General features: G+C 45.2%; 1 protein-coding gene across 1 annotated transcript; it reads left to right on the forward strand.

Annotated features, from left to right (window-relative positions):
* The first annotated feature begins 4,860 nt into the window (after positions 1 to 4,860).
* Positions 4,861 to 22,080, forward strand: LOC124083473 (L-selectin). Its single transcript, XM_046430167.2, has 9 exons — positions 4,861 to 5,016; positions 5,805 to 5,883; positions 7,568 to 7,954; positions 8,868 to 8,975; positions 11,277 to 11,462; positions 12,531 to 12,716; positions 14,247 to 14,375; positions 17,975 to 17,993; positions 21,692 to 22,080. The coding sequence occupies exons 1-9, from the start codon at positions 5,014 to 5,016 to the stop codon at positions 21,708 to 21,710; spliced, it is 1,116 nt and encodes a 371-aa protein (XP_046286123.1). The 5' UTR covers positions 4,861 to 5,013; the 3' UTR covers positions 21,711 to 22,080.
* The last annotated feature ends 2,752 nt before the right edge of the window (positions 22,081 to 24,832 follow it).

A 24,832-nucleotide genomic window follows, 5' to 3' on the forward strand; every position in this document is an offset into this window, starting at 1 on the left:
CCAAATGTTCTCTCTGATATGTGGTTTCTAACACACAATAAACTGAGAGGGAGAGGGAAGAATAGAAATTAACTGGATTAGAGAAAGGGGAATGAAAGGAAGGAAGGAGGAATGGGAATAGAAACGACAGTAGAATGAATCCGATATAACTTTCCTAAGTTCTTATATGAATACACAACCAGTGTAACTCCACATCATGTACATCCACAAAAATGGGAAGCTGTACATTATGTATGTATGATATACCAAAATACATTCCACTGTCATGTATAACTAAAAGAAACAAAAAAAATGGAAAAAAGAGAGAGGAACAAATACCAAAGCAACAGAATAGAGATCCGAGAAATACACCTACTCATCTAAATCCCATTGTTTCTTGATAAAGAGGCCAAAATACACACAATGGAGCAAGAACAAACTCTTCAAGAAAGAGAGCTGGGTGAACTGAATATCCACAAGCAAAAGATTGAAAATTAACCTGTAACTCTCACCTGCACAAAAATAAACTAAATGGATAAAAGATTTCAATATAATTATAAAAACTTAAACTATTAAAAATAGGGGAAACACTTCAAGAAATTGGTACAGGCAATGATTTTCTGCCCCCCAAAAGCCCATAAAACAAAAGCAAAAAGCAACAAATGAGATTACATCAAACTACAAAACAAAAAAACTAAAAATATGAGTCCCACTGTGAAGTAAAAAGGCGTGGGGGTGAGTTAACAGCTGGGGGTCAATGGGGTAGGAATAAAGGCATCACAGTGAGATATTGAGCAACAAGCCAGCAGGAACAGGGGACAGAAGTGGTGGGAGGACGTGCTGAAGTCTCCTGAGGTGTCAAGGTGGAGGCTGACCTTGACTTAGAGAGTGAGGATCCTGCTGTGGGACAGGTGTTCAGTGCATGGTGCAGTCACAAATGGCTGTGGGAGGTGCTTCCAGGGACAGGAGGACCAGGAGCCAGGTTCCAAAGCCACCAGTGCATGAAGGAGTTGGGTTCACCACCATGAGGACAGTGACAAGATGGCGCATCCTGGTGCGGTGAGCTTCAGAGATCCTGGGTTATTTGATTGCTGCTTCCTTTTCTTTCCAGTGTGGTGGGGAACAGAGATGTGTAAAAGGGCCCCATCAGAAAGCAGGAGGCCCATCCTGCAGCGTGTGGAGAAAATGTCACTGTCCTGAGAGATCTGCAGGGGAGACATGACCCCAGGAGGCAGCGGTTGCTATGGAGGAAGGTAGAGGAGGTTTGGGAGAACTGCAGCATACGGGTGAGCTTGCCCACTGTGAAGCAGGAGTCCCAGGGGCAGCAGGGGAGCATCTGGGAAGGACCTCGAGGCTGTGTGGAGACAGGGGTGTGGTGAACCGTCCAGGAGGTGGCTTGGCCCCAGGGGCAGGGAGAGCAGCTCTGAGCCGTGTGGAGGTGTTTGGATAGGGCTGTGGAGGGGAGGCATCTGTGGAGGGGTCCCACGGTGGCCTGGAGGGCAACCTGAGGGGACTGCAGTGGGAGCTCCTTGCTGGGCGAGGAGCGAGCGAGCCGAGGCCCTCTGAGGGGCAGGCTGGGAAAGCCGGGGCGATGGTTCTTCTGTGGTCCTAGGATGCTGCTCTCAGTGGCCCCCAGAGGCTCTCCCCTCCACCCTCAGGTGGGCACTGGCCTTCCAGCAGTGGCTCCTCCCTCAGGGAGTGGTGGGTTGTCATGCCACCAGCCCCACCTGGTGGCACAGCCCAGTCAGCCCCTTCTCCTGCCGCCCTTCAAGTGGCTGCTGACAGGTGCCTGTGACTCTGCTGCCCCAGCTCCTCTCTTTAAGCTCAGTGCACACTTGGCTCCTTTTCCACCTTGAGCTGAAGTTCGTGTGGTGAAACGCAGCCGTGATGAGGGGGACAGTCCAGCACCTCCACAGCACTGTGCCACCAGCCCCTGTCCTAGTTCCAAAGCACTTCCATGAAAAGCCCTGTCACCTGCTCCCTCAGCACCGTGGGCCTGCAGGCCACCTCCTGCTCTGCGGCTCCTCCTGGTCTGGGTGTCCCCCAGAATGGACTCGTCCAGCGTGCGGCCTCCCTGCCGGGCTTCTCTCACTTAGCATGGTTTCAGCTCTGGTTCCTGTTACACCAGTGCCAGGACTGCCTTCCTGGAGAGGCAGAATAACATCCCATGGCGTCACGTACACGCTCTAACTCTACCCCACGTCTCTCACTGTGTTCTCAGGAAAAATGTGTTTGACAAACACAAGATCAATCCACATGATTCAAATGAACACATGAAAAATAACTTTGCTGAGATTCAAAAGCCACAGCTCTGGATGGACTCAGTGAGGGGCTAGGTTGATGTGGTCCAATAGCTAGAAGTCTAACTCGATATACAGAGAGAATTTAAAATGTACAGAAAAGTAAATCAACTGCATGTGTTTGACAATGTTCACTAAATAATCACCTCCCTCTCCAAGACCCCCTTCCCAGGCCTGAACTCATGGAAAGCTCCTGATGCAACTCGGGGCCCGAACAAACCTGTCTGGCTGCCAGAGACACAAACTGGCCTTCAGAAGAGAACTCTGCGTTTGTCTGATTCAAAAGAATAGAAATGTGCATCAAACAAACAGAATAACAAAGAATAAAAGACTAAGAACAAACAACAACAACAACAAAAAGAAGGTAAAATCTTTGCTAAAGAAAAAGAACATATGTATTTTATGACCAAAAAAAAATGTTTTTAAGTTGTCCACTCATGTTTTTGTTTGCTGATATTTACTGAGTATCAGACCTGGAAATACTGAGGACTGATGTTATGGCTTAGATATAAGGTGTCCCCCAAAAGCTCATCTGTGAGACAATTCCGGAATTTTTAGAAGAGAAGTGATTTTATCATGAGAGGGTAATCTAACCAGGGGATTAACCCCGCTGTACAGAGTAACTGGGCTGTAGCTATATACAGGCAGGGGTGGCTGGAGGAATCATGACACTGGTGGCATGCCCTTGAGCAGAGCCCACCCCACCTTCCTGGTTTCCCTGTCCTAGATGTCTTCCTCTGACACATCCTTCCACCATGATGTCCTACCTCACCTGGGGCCCAGAGCCATGGAGTCAGCTGACCATCGACTGATCTCTGAAACCATGAGCCAAAATAAACTTTCCGTCTCTATGTTGTTCTTGTCAGGTTCTTTAGTCACAGTGACAAAAATGCTGAACCAAACACCTGATATCCTGAGAACCCTTACCACTGCAATACTTAAAAGCACTAGATGAATTATAATCAACTGTTGGAAATCTCAGACAAAAAGGACGAGGGAGCGGATCACGCAGGACCTCAAAGGGCAAAGCAAGGACTCAAGATTTTGCTCTGAGTGAGTGGGACAGGAAGCCCCTGGAGGGCTTTGAGCACAAGAGGACAAGGCTTCTCATCTTCTGCCCTTCACTCTCATCTACCCTGCCCCCATCCACCCTCTCCCCTCTATGCTCTGCCCACATGGCTGACCCCGTGCATTGTGACATTTCATCACTGTGGGTTGGTTTGCAGTAGGCTTGGCTAAGAGGTTCCTGGAAGAAACCAGGGAGTGAGAGGAGGGAGGCAAAGGGATTTCTTACCACTCTCCCTGGTTTGGAGGTACCTGCCTGCTTCCTCTACTACCACTCCTGAGGACTAGCTTTTCCTCCAGGGTTGCAGGGCTTATTAGTTCCAATAACACTATTTTTTCTGCTTGAATCTTCAGTGCCAAGGGTACGAAAAACTTCCACCATTAGTGAAGTGTTGGCTAGTGATGACAGGGAAAGCCAGGAGAAAAGTTCATGATGAACTGGTAACTGGTGTGGTGTAGGCCTGACTGGCTCAAGCTGCAGAGCAGCTGGAGGAGAGGACTTGGGGACTCAAGCCAGGCATTTCGATGGTGGAGTGTGAGCACTGACATTTCACAGGACTCCTCGACTCCACATTGTCCCCACTTTCACATGTCCTCAAAGTCTTGTTGGAAGCTCAGCTTAGTGGTCAAGGGCATCAGGTTCAGAACTGATGGCCCAGTTCCAAACTCTAACTGTGTCTCTCACCAGATATATTCTGAGGCAACTTTTTTACTCTCTTTGATACTCTTTAAAATGGGAAATACTAAAGTTTCTCACAGAATACTATGTTTATAAAAATTTAATAAGGTAATTAATATGGAGTACTGATCTCTATAGCCCATCATCATTATCTTTCTTAAAACACAAATCTGATGTCAGTGACTCTTCTTTTTAATTGTCTTTCACCATATGAGTTCTAACTCCATATGCAGTCTTATTTCCTTCACATTTTATATGTCAGAAATATAAAGACACTCTTGGGACCCCAAACCTCCCTAGGACAAAAGTGATTCATTTCAGGGGGTGCCATTCACAAGCTCGTCCACTAGGCGGCGAGCAAGGAAAGGAGGAGAAGGAACTGGATTTTATCAAGTGGATCAGGCAGCTCTACTGAAGTATGACAGACACCTTAAATTGTCTGAAATAGAATTCTGAACTGTGGCATTACAAGGACCACCTACAAGGGATAGTCAGGAGTAAGTCTAGCATTAATAAGGAGAGAGAGGAGGGAGGAGGAGGAGGAGGAGGAGAGGAGGAGGAGGAGGAGGAGGAGGAAGAGGAGGAGGAGGAGGAGGAGGAAGAGGAGGAGGAGAAGGAGGAGGAAGAAGACAACAGTATGAGAACAATAAAGGGGGGCAGCAGAAGGGAAGGAAGGAAGCACAGGACAAGGGACAGAGGGAGGAAGACGGAAGTGGGAGAGGAAGGAGAATCCAACCACAACACCTCACTGTTCCCAGGGAGAGGGGCAGAGGCCAGCTAAGGAAAGGGGTGGGGGAAGAGGTGAGAGAAGAAGAGGAGGAAGGGGAGGGAGGAGGGAGGAGGATGTGAGACTGGGTGGAGAGAGCCCTGCTGGTGACACTCAGAGCCCTCCCCTGGAGCAAGCAGGCCCCCTCCACAAGGACCCAGAGAGTCCAGGCGCTGCTTGCAGAGGCTGAAGGCTGTGGAGCCAGAGAAGGAGCCAGCAAAGCCATGGTGAGCCTTTGGCCCAGAGATTCCAGACACGCAGAGAAACTCTCCTGGGGCTGGAGGGGCAGGTGGCATGGGACAAGAAACAAGCCATTTCATTTTTGGTTTTTAACATGCAGAAACCAAAAATGCTCTCAGTCTCAGAATGTGATCCTAGGGTGTCAGGTGGCCGACGTCCTCCCCTGAGAGTCTCTGGTGAGAGGAAAGTGGTGCTTGGGCAGTGAAACACGGTGCTGCCAGAGAGGTGTCCTCTGCAGAAAACATTTCCCTCAGGGCTGCAGAGAACCTGGGATGCTGTCATTCAGTTCTCAAAAATTTATTTCTTCTTTAGAAAAGAAAATGAACTGCTTTGCTTCTCTGGAGTCTGGTTATGTAATTCTCTTAGGTATTTGAAGCATTGACTGATCATGATCAAGTGTGAGAAGACAGCAGTCGATCTAAACACCAAAGGTCATTAAGCGCCAAGACTTAACAAATATACAAATATTCAGTAATTTGACCTGAAAGCTCCATAGACAAGCAGGCACGAATTTACTGGGATATAGAAAAACATCAGAGCAATGATGATCAGCAATTTGAGAATGAAACATGAAATCAAAATGGAACAAAACTTCAGGAGGTTTGGGTTGATGTGATGTGACTTTTTCTCCCTTGTCTGGGAAACCTCTGATGGGGGACAGGGTTTGTGCATTTGTGTGTTTTATCTGGAACTTTCAGAAAGTTGCAGGTACCTCCATCCTTCCCAGGTGCTTTAAACCTGTCTCCAATCTAAATTGTCCTGTATTTTATTGCAGATATTTCCAAGGAAATGTCAGAGTGTACAGAGGGGCTTGTGGATCACCCAGTTGTGGATCTGGACAGTGCTCTGCTGGGGTATGTTGTGATAGCCACACATTGCTAAGCCTTTTAATTTATGTTCATTTTCTCAAACATCCACTGAGTGTGCATAGATGCAGGGAAAATTATTACCAATTCTATCCCTCTGTGACCTCTCTCTTCTTCCTCAAGAGGAACCTCTAACCCCAATCTTGTCTGCCACAGCCTGTGCTGCAGACTCCAAATCCTGAAAATCCCCAAAGAAACTTTCAATGGAAAAGGAATAAGGTTAAATAGGAAATCTGTAGTAAGACACTGCACCATTATTTAGCACTGGCTTTTCTGTTAATATGTCAGTGTACTTCAAATCAATTTCTGCAGTTCCAATGTGAATTCCTTCAGGGCAGGGGACTTAGGTCCCCTTTATGGTCCTCCTCTCAATGATGTTACAAAGTTGCAGTGAGTCTCAAGATGCTCCAGCCATAGCTGGGACCCTTCCCCATTCCAAGTACATAAATGTCTTCTTCCTCCCTCACCTGAACTTTTGGTTTTGATCAACCAAGCACATCTGACAGCGTACACCTGGCCACCTGGCAACTCAGGGAGTCCAGTGTCCCTCTCATTTTTCAAGAGCCCTTTGAGTTGCCACAACATATAGACACTATTTGCGGAGTGGCTACAGCAGCCTCTCCCATGGTAGAACAGGCATTGCAGTGGAATGGCTCCTCCCAAACCAGTTCAGAGGTCACCGCAGGTGCTCTTTTCCCATTGGTCATATATTTCCTAGTTCTCTGATCATTTCTGACATGTTTGACCAAGATTAATTACATTTCCTTTTCCCCTGTCCTTCCTTTCCCAGAACCCTTGGGAGGCCATGAGAACTGGCCCTAAGCTGTGTTGGTGTTTCTCCAATATAGTCGCCCTCCCAAAGACAACTCCACGTAGGCTGAAAGCTTTGGGGGGGCTTTACTTTCCTAAAAAGTCGCATTTCTCATAGATCCTGTCATGCTTAGAATGGTGCACATCAAGGGCCAGGGGTCTACTGTGTGTTTAATTTAGTTCTTTCAAGGCCCTCCTATTTGAAGCATCCATATGTTTATTAAACACCAACAGATGAGTCACTCTGCATACAGAAACTGATGTGATCAATTTCACAAGTCTACGTAACTGGGTTTGTAAATTCGCCTTTATTACTATGTGATTAGGACCACAACAAGCTTTCTCTGTTTTTTTTTAAAAAGGTTTTTCTGGACATGAAAGAAAGTACAGGAAAATATGTCAAGGTTCTTCCTGTCCTAATTTTGCTTCTCATTTAGGAGAAAGGAGAAAATGGGTTCATCCCAGGATAAAATAATAGACTGTAAATATTAGTTATATGATATTGGTTATATGTCATATTAACTTTAAATGATTGACAATAAGAAAATGAAATTTGAATTTCTAAAATGCTAGTTAAATTTCACATAAAGGAATTTTGAGAAAAAAAACATTTTACAAAAATAGACCTAGAAAGCCATTGTGTCCATAAAAAACAATGCCATGAGGAAGATATCCCATGTTCAAGCAGAGGTCTGGGTTCTGCTTCCCATCTGCTAACAACTAGGGCTTGATACTGAGCGGTCACTTACCCTCCTGGGCCCTCAGCTCCTCCTCTCTGAGTGGCAGCTCAGCCTGGAGACGAGAGCTGGGCTCTTCTCAGCTGAAACACTTGAGTAGATACGCTTCCTGCTCTGTCTTTCAGAATTCCTGGCACATCATGGAACTGACTGTTGGACCTACCACTATTCTGAAAAACTCATGAACTGGCAAAGTGCTAGAAAGTTCTGCCAAGAAAATTACACGGATTTAGTTGCCATACAAAATAAGGGAGAAATTGAGTACCTGGAGGAGACAGTGCCCTTCAACCGTTTTTACTACTGGATAGGAATCCGGAAGATAGGAAACATATGGACATGGGTGGGAACCAACAAGCCTCTCACTGAAGAAGCAGAGAATTGGGGAACTGGGGAGCCCAACAACAAGAAATCCAAAGAGGACTGCGTGGAGATCTACATCAAGAGGACAAAAGACTCAGGCAAATGGAATGACGATGCCTGCCACAAACGAAAGGCAGCCCTCTGCTACACAGGTGGGAGACCAGGCCACGAGGAAGACCTGAGCTAGAATAATCAGACCTACCCCATGGGAGTGCTGGGGAGGGGAGCAGGAGCTAGCTCACTCTCATCTGCTTCCTGTCCCCCAACTGGGCATGGATCAGGTCACTGCTGAGCATTTCTGGTGTGTGAAGCCGGTTCCTACACCCCACACCCATACCCCTAATTCCTGTCCCATCCAGGTGCTAAGTACATTACATGGGAGGCAGGGAGGAGGAGTTAGACAGCCAGGGCCCCTGATGGAAGGCAGGAAGTGGACACCAAGAGCAGGGCTGGCTGAGAGCTGGGGCTCACCTGGCCTGTGTCCTCCTTGTAGAGCAGGAGCCTGGGCTGAAAGCTGCCTCCGTGACCTCCTGGCACAACACTGCACAGGCTTGTTGGGTGGCTGTCACAACAGTTCCAGCCCAGCCAGGATTTTTCCAAGCCGGATTTTAACAGTGAAACAGTTCATTTGGTTCCTCGTAAACTGGACTCTCTGCTCCTTTAGAAATTTGGACTTTTTATCTTAGTGCTTCCCATAAGGAAGGACTCCAAGCACAGTGCAGAGGTGAGTGAGGCCCAGCCTTCATTTACCCATCACTGCACTGAAAGCAAGGCATTTCAAGAGTTTCAGTGTTAGCAGCCTAAGCAACATCTCCCCAGCTGTCAGCATGTTACTCTCGGCAAGCTGACTTTAAAAGCACACATGTGTCCTGGGCTGTATGCCTAGCATATTTTATAAACTGAAATTTTAGCATGTGATTTTTATGCAAAAGTGCTTTGAACATATAAATAAACCTTTCCTGCTTATTAAAATAGTGCAGATAAACAGTTACCTATGACAAAAGAAATATCTATTAATCCTAAAAGGCAATCAATTGAGACACTGTTTCTCTGACCCTCTTAAAGCTTCTTGCCAGCCTTGGTCATGCAGTGGCCACGGAGAATGTGTGGAAACCATCAACAATTACACCTGTGACTGTGATGCTGGACACTATGGGCCCCAGTGTCAGTTTGGTAAGCCCCTTCACTCCTTTGCAAGTAACAAGACTCACTGTAGCTTATGATGGAAGCTGACTGGGACCAAATGATACTAGCCATTCTGAGAAATGGGAAGTTGTGATCAGAAATTATGCTTTTGCAATGCATTTACTGCAAAGATTTCACAAGGCAGTGTGAAGTGGTTTTGTTTTGTTTTTGTAGTGGGGATTGACCCCAAGGACACTACATCCCCAGGGTTTTGTTTAAGACAGGGTCTCTTACTAAGTTGCTGAGGGTCTTACTAAATTGCTGAGGCTGGCTTTAAACTTGCAGTCCTCCTGCCTCTGTCTCCAGAATCTGGTATTAGAGGCTTCAGCCACCACTCCCAGAACATAAATGTTTCTGATTACCATAAGAAACCAGGTGTGGAGTGCAAGCATTGAGCTCTACAGTAAGGGGTCAGGTGAGGGTTGATTCCTGCTCTCAGGGAGCTCAAAATCTGATGAGCTTGATGGATTAATTGGAATCTAAAGTCTGAAAGAAACTGTAAAATTCACCCTTAGGAGAGTTACACAGAAGGTAATCTCACTTTTTTATAAAGTGATGACAAGGAAAGCCAGAAGAAAAGTCCATGATGATACATAGCTTATGTCAGAGATGTGTAACAGCAAATTCTCCATGTTCACTTGGGCTAAGTATTTCAGGAGAACACAATGGAAGATCTGTCATAAAACCTTCCCGTAAAGGATTTTTGGTTAGTTAAGGGAAATCTTATCTGTTCACAATTGAGTGTGAGGGAGACAAGCTGCAGTGAGCCCAGGGCCTGGAACTGCTGGTGAAGGAGCCCAGCCTTATCTGCAGTGAGAGGCTCCTTAGCATCTTCCTCGGTAAGTGGGCAGTTAACCCGGAAGCACATGGTGGGCGATGGAGAGGCTCTTCCTGGGCTTTGTCAGTCACTCAGAGGCAAGAAGGTGGAAATGGACAGGAGGGAACACACAGGTTAAAGCCAGGCCTTGACCCTGTCACCCACTACTGAAGGAGACACGCGATACTTTGACTGATGTTGGTAGTTTCAGAATAAGTTTTAAGTGTCTGATGTATAGAATAGAAAATTATTGACAAAAGCAATATTTGTAAAGAATATGACTTAAAGCCAAAGTGGATTCAGATGTCAACTGACTATAATAGATCCAACTCATTTTTCTTAATCTCTGAGCCAAGACTGCTACCTAAAATTTTACTCCTGTTCTGGAACTTTATTTTTTAAACCTTATATAAGTGTATTCCCATTCCTCTACTTTAAAAAATTGTAGGTTTTTGTTTTGTTTTGTTTCTGTCTTGCTTTCCATTATGCCAGTCTTTCTGTTCCACTGATCATCATTCTTCGGGTTCCTACATAAGCAATAATCCCAGCTCAACTTCTGTTATTATTTCTCAACTTCTGTCATTTTTCCTGTGGTGCTTCTGACTCTGCATGTTCCCTTTGGTCAAACTTACTGACTTTTGTTGACCCACAAGTCTATCTGGTCTTTGAACTGAGAAATCTGTCTCTAGCCCTCCACTCCAAATATGCTGAGGATTTCTTTTGGGATGTCCAAAAGCCTATAAAGTCCACTGTCCCAGCCGGCTTTCCTTTCTGTAACTTTTACCTCAGTGTGAGATAAACCATGTTCTAGAGCTGGAACATGAAACCACTGTGTACATGGACACTGTGAGACTCTCACCTACCCAATGTTTGATGCAAGGTAATGCACACCAATATTCAGGACTTATATATTTCCAATATGTCTCCTGTCAACTGTTATATCATTGCCCACATGTTTTTCTCCTAAATGATTGCAGTAGTCTACTAGATGATCTCTCCAACTTTAAATTAGCTCTCCTCAAATGTACCACAGGCAGGTAGACAATTAAAAGTAATCAAACAGCCCACATGTGACCATCTACTATTATATTTGTGCCTAACATTTCTCCTACAGGATGAAATGTAAGCCTCTCAAGGCCCAGAGAAATCCTTGATATATAAGAGATCCTCGTTAAGTCCTATCTTTCTTCCTAGACTCATCTCACATCATTCTCTTCTTGCTAGTAACATCAAAATACTTGTTCTCCACTTACCAAACGGGCTTTTTATCTCACTGACTCTGCTCATGACCCTGTCTATCATTTCATAAATGGCCAACACAACAGTTCATTTTGAATACATAGTTCAGGGACCATTTCTTTCAGAAATATTTCTTTGGACTCTAAGACACATGGCTATTAAATGGCAGTGGTATGAATCAAATCTATCAGGCCCTCTTAACCCTTCCCAACACTGTCTCTTCCTCACTGAAGTGGTCCAGTGTGAGGCTTTGGAGGCCCCAGAGCTGGGCAGCATGGACTGCACTCACCCTTTGGGAGCCTTCAGCTTCGGATCACAGTGTGCCTTCAACTGCTCTGAGGGAACAAACCTAAATGGGATGGAGGAAACCCTCTGTGGCCCTTTGGGAAACTGGTCATCTATAGAACCAACCTGTCATGGTGAGTAACTCCAGGTTTGGCCAAGGTTCTCCTGGGTTTACAGTCTGAGAAGATGCAGCAGAGACTTTCTAAGAAATCTGCATCCTCTTTAAGAGTGTGCTGTGACCTTGGATTGTGCTGTGAAGCTTTTCTAAGGGGTTATTCTTACTAAAATTAAAAATAATCCCCCCAAACAAAAAAATGGTCTCTACAATCATCTAACACTGTATAGCCTGATTTAGAGCAATACAACACAGCGATATTGTATTTTTTATTTTCCTCATTGCCATGGCATGAGCAGCCTTGCTGAGGAATAAATTTTGTTCCTCTCCTGTCAATGATATCTACTAGTTGGTGTCCTACTTAACACCAAAGAATTTTCGTCCCACAGTGGAATTCTTTCTTGATTTTTTAACTTGGTGTTTCTTAAGATTATCTTTATCTTTCCCATCCTTGAACCCACAGGAGAATAAGTTCTTTGAAAAACAAACCAAACTCTTCATCATTTTACATTTGAAATTAAGGGGTTTTTATTTTCCTTTTTAACTGGAAAGATTATCCCCACATGGGAGAATATTAGTGCTTGTCTGCACATGGGAAATTCTGATGACATTTTCTACATTTATCCTTCTGAATCACTAGTTTAAGTAGTTCAATTCTCAAAAGAAACATTAAAATCCTTTATCAAAATCCTAGAACTAAATTGTCTAATCTACCAAATTTTACAGAATTGGGATTGTAGAGTTGGGATTTTTTCAAAGCTTCCTGGGTGAGCTCTACAACAGGAGAGAAGGTGGAGATTCTGCACATTTGTGAGAATACTCCAGGGTGCTGTTAGGCAAGATATGTGCCCTGCTGCTTCATCAGGGCTGCTGGGGCTTCACCCCCAACCTACCACTCATCATCATTCCAAGAAGATAAAGTCTGGAAGCATCACCAGAAGTAACGTCTAGAAATGAGGACTCCTATATGCATGTGGATGGTCCCATCTTAGGTCAGACGGCTTTGGCTAAAAATCTTTGGTCAAGGGAGAGTTCTCTGCTCCGAAGTACTACCTTGAGTTCTCTTGTTCTGTATTTTCCATTGAAGTGATTCAGTGTGAGCCTCTGACAGCACCTGACTTGGGGTCCATGGACTGCACTCACCCCCTGGCCAACTTCAGTTTTACCTCCACGTGCACCTTCAGCTGCTCAGAGGGAACTGAGTTAATTGGGGAGAAGAAAACTGTTTGTGGATCCTCTGGAATCTGGTCCAGCCCTCATCCAATATGTCAAAGTAAGTTTGCCCAATACACAGAAGACTTGAAGATGGGGCTGATGGACACACAGATGGTGGGACACATCTACTAAACTTGACGCTTCATTTTGTACAATACAAGTTTGTATGCATTAACTTACTATACAATGCTTGGCTGTCCTTGTCTCCTCCTCTAGTGACAGCCATTTCTGTTTTTCATTTTCAACACTTCCTGTCTGAACTTTAAAAATCTAACCCACTGTCTCTGGTGACTTAGCTCTTCTCCATTGTTCTTTTCCTCTGCTATCTGACTTCTCTTCTCTGTTAGTCCCTTGAAATGCCTCCTCAGAGGTCATCCATGGCCACCTAATTCCCAAAATCATGGATTCTTCTCACCTGCCCCTCAGCTGATGTCTCCCAAGTCTGAGCAAGAGAAGGACTGTCTTCTTCACCTTCCTCTCTCCTCCACCTGACAGGTGCCAGCAACACTTGCTGGATCAAAGGCACATTAAATTAGCACATGAGAGGATGGCCACAAGGTCTGCCCCACATGCCATCTGCACAGGCTACAGAGGGCCTCCTGGGTTGGGGTCTGTAGAAGTCACTAGAGAAGCTAACCTCTGTGTGTCTAGAGTGCAGTGGGGCAGGCAGCAGGAGGGGCAAGAAGGCCTCTGAGTGTCAGGTTGTCGGGTACATTTGCTTTGCAGCCTGGCTAGCATCCATTCCCTCATCTTCCTCAAGCCAACAGGTGCCTGTTTGGTACCTCTGGGAACGTCAGCCTCTCAGCATCCTGTATTTGAGAGTCGGGTGGAGGCATTGTGTGAGTGCTCAGCAAAGCAGCTGAGGTTCAAGGGCCCCAGTTGGACCCTGTGCCAACATGGGAAGTAGCTTCCTTCACCAGGAGGTATTCAAGGCTGGTTTCTCACATTGGAACTTTTTCTTAATAAAAACGAAACTACAAATGAACCAAGTTTATATTCACAAAGGATGTGTAACTGAGTCCTTTTCCTTGTTGGGGAAGGAAGTGGAGGGAGGTGGTAGGTCTACATCACTTGATAGATCAGTGCAGGTCTTGGCACATAAACTCTAGTGCTTAGGATTGCACGTGTGCTTTAAAGTAAAAACACTAGTAGTTTCCTTTGACAAGTTTCCCAGGTCAATCATTGGCTTCTCTTTTTTTCTGAAGCTGTATCTGACTTTGTAGATCTTCTCTGTGTCTGAGGTCCAACCATTGACAAAGCCATGGGCTCAGTACAATGATAACTTTTTCTTGCCAAGATTTTGTAGACATTGCCAGGAATTCTACCAATCACCCATCAGGCGACAGAGAATCTCTAGGCACTAGGCTAAAGGCTGGGCCAGTCTGCTTCAGATAAACTCCTCTGTCAATCAATTGATTGACATTTAAATTTCCCTTCTCCTGGGGGTAGACTCCTGGGGGGCATCAGATCTGTCATGGCCATCAAGGGGCTGTAATGGGAAGCCAGGAGGGAAAATGTCAAGAATTAGGAGCTGCACCAAGGAAATGATGCTGTGGTCTCATGTGTGCCTTCCTGCCTTCTGTTTCAGAATCAGACAGAAGTTTCTCCATGATAAAGGAAGGTGACTATAATCCCCTCTTCATACCTGTGGCAGTCATAGTCACTGCATTCTCTGGGTTGGCATTTATCATTTGGTTGGCAAGGCGATTAAGAAAAGGTAAGTGAATTTAAATGCTTATGAAAATAACACAGATTTAAAGAGAAAAAAAGGAAAGAAAAAGCCTCACAGGAAATTGAGTGTAATAGATTCAATTGAAGCAGGAGGCCAAGCTTAAAGTTCTAGAGACAATCAACCCAGGACACACCTCCATTAAAGCAGGCTGGCTGACTTATTTTTCATTAGGCAAATTTGGAAAATGCCTGTTATCTTGAAGACATCTTGCTAGGGGGATGACAACTAACTGAGATGTTTACTCTTATTTAATTGTGAGAAAGGGAGGCATAATCTCTGTCCTCTAAGCACCTACATGCCTCTGATTTCAGTTTTACAGTTTCACTGGGAAGTGAACCTAACATCCACCAAGGTTTTCAGGTGCTGCTCTCAAAAGCCTGACTTCTTGAAGAGTCCCTGTCTTGTCTGTTTCTGGACTGTCCCCGGGGAAACCGCCCACCCTCTCCCTGCTGTCTATCACCAAGGAAGGCCACAGCTGTAACCAAGTACTCCATGCGCACCGCCCTCCAGCCTGGGCTGGAGAGGAGAAGGCAGAGCAGGCCTGCCCTGAGCAGCTACTGTCTGCTTCCTGGACTCAGAGTGGAACAGCAGCAGAGAGGCACCCAGTGTCACTCCCCGTTGCCCCTGCAGGGCCCACCCCTGAAGGTGGGCAACAGTCTGCAGCAGGCCTTGGGTGTGCACTGCCACATGTGGCCAACTCCCTTGGCAGAACCGTTCACAGCTACAACTCACAGGCACTGGGCAGCTTTTAAGTTACACCTGTTTCAAGTTCAGGGGCCATGGACCGCCTCAAAGCAAGTGCGGACCAACTCCTCTGTGCTAACTCTCTGTGGCATCAATGGGTTGACATTTAAGTTTCCCTTCCTTCCAGTAAGGCAGCATGTGTTCTGTCACTGGATGTGGGATGCCATGCACAGTGGCAATTCCAGGATTCTTCTCCTCCAGCCCCTGGTCTTGCACTCTGATCCAATCTTTCATCCACAGTTAGGGAGATGCCAGATTCATTTTCTCACCAACTTGAAAGACAGTGGAGGGGGCACAACCTGGGAGGAAGAACCTCAGTAACTAAAACCTGAGAGCACTGAGCAGACACAGTGTCCTCCCTGCTGCTGTGAATTCCGGGGGACTGGATTCCACCATCACATTCCCTCAGTACTTGGGGAAAGAAGAGTGACAGCTGCCTGTCACCAGTGACCATTCCTTCCATGGAGACGTCCAAGCCTGACCTCTACTGTCCTTTCTTTCTTCCTGCCTTGGGTGATGAGGGCAGAGCCAGGGGCTGGAGAATAGAGTGTTAGTTACACCTGTGCCCTGCCCTGGGATGTGCCCTGCCCTGGATGTGGAACTTTAAGGACTTTGGGGATGAAAGTCACCTTTGTAAGGAGGATGCTTGTCTCCAAATTCTTAGCTTGTAGCCCAAAATTCAAAGAATAGAATCAAGGTCATGTGTTTTTCACGAGGGGTGAGCTGGCTAAGACTCTTGTGTGAGTAGGTGAGAAAGGCAGTAGGATTGTTTTTTAAGTTTTTTACCTGGGAGTCATTTCTGTACAAGATCTCAGTCTGATAACTTGAAAACTGCATGCCCTGCTGTGGGAATCAGTATGGGGCAAATAGGAAACAGATAACGGGCACTTAGGCTAGTTACAGTTATGCCACCAAGAGCCAGAGCCCCAGAGATCCCTGACTCTGTGGGAAGTCAGAGTTAATGCAACGTGTAGATGTCTCCATTTGTGAATCTTCTACCAGGATCTCTGACTTTCATGTAAGTGGCTTTCTCTTCCAAAGTTTTAATTGTAAGTTAGTTCTTTAAAACATGAAGGATATTTTTCATATAGAGACAATGTTATAAATGGTAGCTATGTCCCTAGCCTCAATTCACAGACCTTTAATTAATGCATTTACAAGGATAAAAGTAAAGAATAATCTGTGTGTGTATATGTATATTTAGTCTTCCAAGAATTTTCTAATTTTTGTTGGATTCAGAAATCTGAAGATGAGGACAAATGACAATTTAGAGCCTGCTGGCCAAGGAAGTGATCCCTGTCCTTCTTAGTTGGATGCTCTAAACCTTGCGCTGCCCCTCCCTAGGGTTCTTGGTATCCAGACTGTAGCTCTCTTTTCCTGTACACAAGGAGGGAAGGCTCCCCAAATCTGCTGTGCTTTGTAGGGCTCATCCAGACACACTGCTCCTGACACCATCATTCCTGAGAAGTCACAACCACTAGCCTCTTGGCAAAGAAGAAATAGAGGCAATGATTTTTTTAGACCAAATCTCCAAAATCTCTTAGCAGGGATTAGTGTCAGAGGTCAGACTCCCATCCAGATATGTTCCCCAAAAGAACTAGCCTTCAGATTCATAAGACTGTTCTTTTCTCAGTTGAATTTTCCATCTGAACCAACATGCAGGGTTAGGACAGGGCATGAAACTGAACATATGGCCCCTTAGTTCCCTTTTCTTCAAATAGAAACCTTCTCAGTAGGAACAGATTTTTTGTCATCTATTGTTGATTTATTGTTCCTAAAAGAAAAAAATATATATTTCTATGAAGATAAACAAATGGAACTTGAAGTTAATTCAGACTTGATTCTCCCTGATCAAGTGAATTTGGCCCATGTCATCAGCAGGCTGATTTTGGCAGAAAGGATTTAAAGTCATAATTCCCGACACTTGAAAGGATTAAAACAGTAGGTGAGCACTGTCTGTGGTAAGCCCTGGCCTGGACGCTTTGAACCAGCATAACTGCTGCTGAGGAAGCAGCAATCGTTGTCCCCCTTTTACAGATGAAGAAATTGTGGCTTACAGAGAACGAGTTCAAAACACCACGCTACACACAGGTGGCAAAATAGGGCTTGCACCTGGGTGGGGTGCCTCTAGTGTGCCAGTTTACAGCCACTGAAACGTGCAGCCCCACCCTCATGATTCTGTCTCTTCCAAGAGCTCACTGTTTCTTTTTCTTTTGCTTGATTTCCTCCAGACCCCAACTCTGTAGATCACTCATTAATTTGCTTATTTATATTCTGCTTTTTTCCAAAAGCATATAAGACAGTTGACAAAATGCATCCAACATAGCAAATAAAATTAGCTAAAAAGATTGGGAACCGAGGGTTAAGTTAGGACACAAAACTGTGTGTCATAAAATCCTATATACTTGAGAAGAGAGGATCTTGGCTCTGGCCCCAGATTTCCTTGCAGGAAATCAAAAGAAGGATCACAACCACAGTCACTGTGTCTGTAGGGTAAAAAAACGTCAGCTACTCAAGACACTTCGATGCAATTCCTAGTGAAAATCTCTAGTGCATCCCACTGAGAAGAGGCTGAGATACAATGGCACATATTCTTACAGTATCAGCAGCCATACCCCTTTGGGAAGAAGCCTGCTGTTTGAGAATCTGCCACGGTTTGAATTAGAGCATCAAGCCAGAGCCTCAAGTCCCTCCCGTCATACATGGAGGTCCCCCTAACAAATGCATGGTAGGCCTTGACAGGCATTCGTGAGGGTTGGAACAGATCCCCTCTCCCTTAGTTCAAAAATTTGAAATTGTCTACTTTTTGTTAATGCCATTTTTTTCTATTTTTTTTTTAGGCAAGAAATCTCAGAAATGGTAAGTCTTATCAACGAGAAGTTTCCGTATCTGTACTCTTCTTCTCTTCAAATACTTCCTGTTATAGCTAGTCACACTGACCCCATACTAGTTATCTAAATGGAGGGGGTTTCTCACGTATAAAATTTCCAGATACAGTGCCAAATCATAGCCTCCTTTTTTTTTTTTTGTGCAGCAGAATGAATAAATGTATAAGTAACATTTTTTTAGGAAGGGTGTTTTCATGATCATCCCTGAAATTTCTTTAAGGGTTAGAAGCATCATGTTGTGTTTTTTCTTGTCCTATCTGAACACATATGGAGAATACATACAATCTCTGAGAAACACTCCATTCCATAAATACTTTTTGAGCAACTAATGTACCCCAGACCTTAGGAAGAACATACATCCCCAGACCCCAGGGCCTCAAATGTCTAACACAAAAGGGTAGAAAATTGCAACTCTAATAAGCACTGATCTTCAGAAATGTAGAAAAAAAATTGGGATCATGAATTCTAAACATAGTTTTTCCAAAGAAACAATCTATACATTTTTTTTAGTTTGGTCTTAAATCTTAAATCTTCAAATTGGAGAAACCACAGTGAGGCTGGACTCATGAGGCAACAAGAGGTAGGATCAACTGAACGTGGTGCGTAATTGGTAGAGAGACACACAAGAGAGAGAGAGAGCCAGAAGAGTCAAAGAGGCTGCCTGAGTCCGACCTGGGAACTACTGGGGGGGGGGGTGTTTACCGCTGAGACATGAACATAAGAGAAGGAGCAATTTGGGACGTGAAGATCTCAAGCTCAGGTTTGTACATGCTGAGCTTCAGGTGTCTGAGGGTCACCCACAGTGTGTTGGGTCTCTCCCAGCACAAAGGGCAGGAGATATGGATTTGGGGGTTCTCTCATTTCAGGAGGTGACGGCCATCACAGGAAGGTGCACAGTAACCCAGGGACAGTGGGAGCGTGGGAAAGGAAGAGGACCTGGGAGAGGGTGGCAGCCAGAGGAGCATCAGTATCTAAGTCAGCTAAGGAAGGAGGAGAAGGAGACGGGCCCAAGCAAGGGGAGGGAGACTCAGGGGCCACAAATCTAGGGAAGAAGAAAATGGAAATAGTCTCAATGTGGCTGGAAGAACAGCAAGTTTCTAGGGGCTATAACATGGCATCCCTGGGAGAGCGTTCCCAGTGCAGACACAAGATGAAGTCAGAGGGCAAAAGGCTGAGGAGTCATTGGGATGAGGAGGGGAGGTGGAACATGTGTTTTGTATTTAAAGTCTGGCTCTGAAGGAGGATTGTGGAGCTAACTGGACAGTAACATAGGCCAATGGAGAGTCTTCTCTCCTGCTTGATGACTGTATCTTGTCTTCAACTGTGTAGAAGGCATCTTGATAAGAAAGGGGTCTCTTTTGGGGGCTGGCCTCCCTATCTCTGTGGCAGGAAACCCACAAGATGTAAAGATTTCTTTCATGCTCCCACCCACTGAGTGAAAGTTTTTTTTTCTGGTGCAATCTACCCAGAGCTTTTTTCTGGCCACAGGAACCACCTGTTTTAATTGCCACTGGGTGGAGCTGATCAATTCTAATTTTTTTTTTTTTTTAATGTCCGTGAGGGACAAAAAGAGTTGCTGGATGGCAGAGTATTAACATTAAGTTAATTATCAAGTTAAGCAAATTGCCATATTAGGTTTAAGGGTTCGATTATGTTTACAGTGATTCAATTAAAAGTTGTTTACTGAACACTTTCATGTTGGAATAGTGCTAAGCTTGACTGAGCAACCAAGAGGAGTAATCCCTTGTCCCTAACCTCAGGGAGATTATTATTATCTAGTTGGGCAGTCAAGACAGAAATATATAAAAAATCAGAAGACTACAAAGCATAGTATAGTAATGACTACTGAATTTTGTATCTTAAAAATGAAAGACCACTGGGCTTGGTGATCACACAGAAAACGTGTGTAGAAGGTGGAGCCTGGGTGTTTCCTGAAGGACGGATAGGCTTGGATTTATGGAGTGACTTGTGAAGACATTAAGGAGGGAAATGACATAAACAATGACATGATGATGTAAGCATGAGATCATGCTCAGGGCTAGTGAGTGGAGCTGGCTGGAGCCTGTGTATTATTGAGGAGCTGGGAGCAAAGAATGGCCCCCTGTGTTGAGTGCTTCCCCAGATATTCTAGAACAACCTCACAACTGCACAGTTGCCTTAGGACACCTTCCATTGTTCACCACAGTGACCTTAATTCATAGAATCACTGAATTTTAAATATGTAAAGAATGTTGGTAAGCATAATGTCCAAACTATTCATCATTGAGCTTATAATTAAATAACTCTCCTATAGTCCTTGAGCTAGCGACAGAGTCAAACTTTTATCAAATATGAATTCTATGTTGCTGATAGAATTACTTACAAAATGACTGAATACTGCCTATAAGCCTTTGGAAAAGATACTAATAATAGCCCCTGACAGTAAAGAGACAGGCACAGGGAGGTATAATAGCTAGCCTGAGGTCACTAGGCTAAATGGCAGAACAGAGCCTGGTCTGCACCTGGGTCCAGAGGGCATGTTCTTGTGCTTCTAGAACTCAGGACTCTGGATTCCCAGGTTAAAGTTGTCAGTCTAGTGGTAAGATGCCCTCCTCTTCCAGTAATGTGACATTTTTTCACACTAAACCATTGTGTGATGGCGCTGAGGAAGGGTGGGTGAAAAAGATAGGACATGTTTCCAGAACAAACCTAAAGTACAATGAAGCGATCACACTATACCCTGTGTGTCATTTTTTAAGTCCTGAGCTGACTCTCATAGTTCTTGGTGCACATTCCTATTACCTTTTGGGTGGTGAATGAAGCACTCTCTGGGCATTTGTGGTTTCGATTCATGCTGTTTATTTTGGCTCTTCTGCAAACTGGTTCTGTTTGCCACCTCATTTGGTTTCTAGTGTCTAAATTCTACCTGAGTGAAAGCTACACCCAAGATATACAGGAAGATATGATGCCAACCTCAGAGGAGGGCACATGTGGGCCCATGTTTTCAGAAACATTTTTATCTCTTTTGGTGAGCACGTTTGCAGCTGCTGAACTGTGGTTTACCCTGACAGTTCATCATGAGACCAGAGCCTCAGAATATAGTTCTCCTTTGAAAGGTGCTAAGATGTACCAAATTTGGTTTCAACCATCCTTTCCAAGAATGAGAGTTGTATCACAACAAAAATGTGGCATTTATTTCAGAAAACAAAATTGGTCAACATCTCTGTAAGGCTTATCCCACCATAATCAGGCATTTAGAGTTACCTCCATTCCCTTCCTGAGCTTTGATCTTCTCTGATTTAACTTCCCAGTTGAGCATGTTGCCTTTTATCTTTCACTTCCCTGGCTTGCAATTAGCTCCAAACTCAGTGGATCTAGAGACAAGGGTTGAACCACAGGCCTTTGTCCAGGTGTGGTCGGTGAACCAGCAGCATGAGCATCACTGGGGAGCTTCTTAGAGATGCAGAACCTCAGGCCCCACCCACCTACTGATCAGAGTTGGTATTTTAACCTGAAAGTGAGAACTGCTGTTCTAGGACTCTTCCTGTTTGCCTTAAAATGGTCCACATCTTGCCCAAAATTTCCAGCTGAAATAAGTTCCTTTTTCCTCTTCTTACCACTAATGAATATTGACTTTTGCTATTAACATTTTAATTTTTGCAATTTTATACTCTTGTGCTTTTTTCCCAGCATGGATGACCCATACTAATCGACCCTCTGTGAAAGAAAACTCTTGAGGCACTGAAGACTCCTTGGTCCTTCCTCAAAGAGGCCTGCATGGTGGCATTCACTGTGTCCAGGATGCAGTGTTTTTCTTCAGTGCACCTGAAAAGGATTTCCACGTGGCAACAGCTCCATCTGCTCACATTTAGTCCCTTATTCATCCCTCGGCTCCTATCCCTCATAGGTGTTTATATGGCTCAGTATCTTAATATCTTCTATTTGGGGAAACGAATAAGAAAATAGGTAAAGAATTATTATGGAATACTAAGACATCTGAGATTGTTCTTTGCTAACTCTTGTTTCAGCTAAATGCTGTACCTAATGACAAATACAGCAAAAATTTTCTACATATGCAACTACGGCATCAGTTTTCTTGCAGATCAAACTTTGTCTCCTCTGTCCTCCATGTATCTGTGGGGGGACACTCCTAAGGCAAATTCATACAACTGATGTTTGATGCTTTCCAACTGCACTAAATCAAAGGGGCTCTGCTCAAGGGGCTCTCCACTGCACTGTAGCTCACCTGTGTAAGAGAGGCCCTCCTATCCAGCCACCTGCAGCCTGCCCGCCTCCTCGGCCATCTCCCTTCTCAGCTGGCCAACTTCCACATGCAGCATCTCAGCACCAAACAAAGGAAGGGACACGGTGATGGCCAGAGCTGTTTGGAAGTCGTGGGTGCCTCTGTCTCTTCCTGTGAGACCCATCCACACGTCTGAGTCCCTGCTTCTTTCTGAGCACCATTGTTAACACACAAGAAGCTTCACTGAAATGCTGGCTGCAGGTGGCATCTCCTCAGCTGTGCAGGAGAGGGACTCCCTGACTCCTGCTGAATGCCCCTTCCCCTGCCCCAGGTCTCCTACCACCTCCTGCTCCAGCCCTTAGACTCCTGGCAGCACCCCCCTTGCCCTCCTTCTTCACTAGCTCTCACCTTGGCCAGCCAGAGGCAGTCTCCCCTCCCTGGCGTCCCTCTACAAGGTCAGTCTGTACTGGGCAATTTTGGACTTAAGTATGATCTAAACTTCTAACCCAGTCTGTTTTTAAAATTGTAATATGTTCTGATTTCTTTCCAATAAAATTGGATGCTCCTTAAAGGCAGAGATTGTGCCAGATCTCCAGAAAGTCCAGTTGGTTGCTTGACCCTCGGTAGATGTGTGTCCAAATGAATCAGAGAGAGCATCAGAAAGTGCGCCCTTAGGGCAAGTTGCAGCAAACCTCTCTCCATGGCATGCGATGAGACTTCACCTGATCAGGGCTGGATTCTCAGGAGAGAACAGGCTCCATCAGAACCTAGTCAGAAATACCTCCTTGCCCCATGGCCAGACCAGCCTTCCTATGACTTTGTGCCTCTTAAGAGAAGCAGCTTTGGGTAAGGATTGCACTTTCCCTTCCAGAGTCATTTCAGGTTCTGCATTACAGCAAAGGCTAGTGCCAGAGGCTCTCCATCTTGTACAGCTGCAAGGATGTGTCATTCACATTCATGTGGCTCCCGGGGCACCCTGAAGTTGTGCAGTGCACGACCTGCACAGACTCACTGCCTGCTCTGGCAGCCCTCACTGGGACATCAGAGCCAAGGACCCCAGTGGAGACTGCTTTGGGGAGTAAGGTGTGTGTGGTTTAGAAAGTTATCCTCAGGCGTCCATGTTTCCCCCAGTTCCTGCTCTCTGACAGCTGACGTGCCTCTTGGCTGCCTCTCTTCTCCCTCTTGACTTAGCCATTGTCCACAAGTGCCATGGAACAGACAGGAAGAAAATCTGCCATCACCAAGCAGCCACAACCCATGAGAGGGACAGGGAAACAGGAGTGATCGCGAAACTCCACCTCCTTTGTCCCGTGGTCCTGCTGATCTCATGGGCTCCCAACATCTCCTGACGCACGCAGCCTCCCTGGGGGCCCTGAACAGAGTGTGGCTGGACTGGGCTTTCCCTGCATCTGGGCACAAAGCTTGTCCTAGTGCAGTACTGCTAGTGGTGTGTCCAGTGCTGATGGATTAGCAGTAGTCGTCTCCATGGTGATGATAAGAGTGGGGTCATTTAAAACTATGATTATCTGAAACTGATCTTAGTCGGCCTCCAAAGGCTTCAGGAGAAAGCTGCCTTTTCCTGAGAAGCCTTCAAGGGAGAGGTGAGAGTCCACAGTGTGGGGGGAACTGAAGGAGTGCTAGTGTGGAAGTGAGGTGTCTGTGTAAGAAAACAGCTTCTGTGAGGACCTGAGAAGGAAAGAAGAGAGAAAGTAATGGAGGTAAAAAGAAAAGAAGTTGAAAAGTCGTGAGAAATTATAGATCATGTGGGGCAATCTGCGCCTAGGAATAAAATTGAGAGTAAGGGGTGTGATTCCCAGCACAGTATTAACCTTCTGGGAACCTTTACACATGCAGGGGCTGGCAGTCAGGTGGCCCTGAAGGGGTGGCTTCCTTACTTTGGGAAACTAGGTATGAAGAAAGAGCCACAAAAGTCAACATGGGGACAAAATATCTTGACTAAGAAAATATTTACATGAAAATCAACATGAAGGTAAGCATGAAAATTCTCTGGGAATTTCAACAACTCTTAGGGTTTGGGGCTTCCACAATTAGTAGTATTTAAACCCAGTGTATCTGGACTTTAGGGTGTGCCGAAGTTCTTCATGACCTCTGGGTTACAGTCCCCAGAAGCAGTCAACCCCCGGCTACGATGTTATCATCCCCAGCCAATAAGGAACTGCTCTAAGTCCGTATCCCTAGGAGGCGCCTGTGTGGTGAGCAAGTGTTGAAGGAGCAAGCAGAGGTGGCATGGAAGAGCTGTGTGTGCAATGCTAAGGGAAAAGAAAATTAAAAGTGACTCGAAATCTATTTAATTCTAACACTTTTGCCAAAATGGGTAGTTAAAAAAAAAAAAAAGTTGTGGCCTCTTCCAACTTAAAAAAGGTCGTCCCAGAAAGCATTTGGAAAGAACAGGCTGTGTCTCTTCATCTCAGCTTCTCATTACTGGCCCCTTTATCAGGAGGACAACAGGTGGTCAAAGTAGTTGTTGAGTGACAAATAACATGAGCAATTTCAGTCAGAAGAGACACCTAAGGTGTGGGATGAATTAAAACTCTAAAACACAAGAACAAACAACCAAAAACCCTTTA

Source organism: Marmota monax, unplaced genomic scaffold (genome assembly GCF_021218885.2).
Source record: "Marmota monax isolate L192 unplaced genomic scaffold, Marmota_monax_Labrador192_F-V1.1 WCK01_AAM20220418_F8-fsc00055, whole genome shotgun sequence".
NCBI classification, from domain to species: domain Eukaryota; kingdom Metazoa; phylum Chordata; class Mammalia; order Rodentia; family Sciuridae; genus Marmota; species Marmota monax.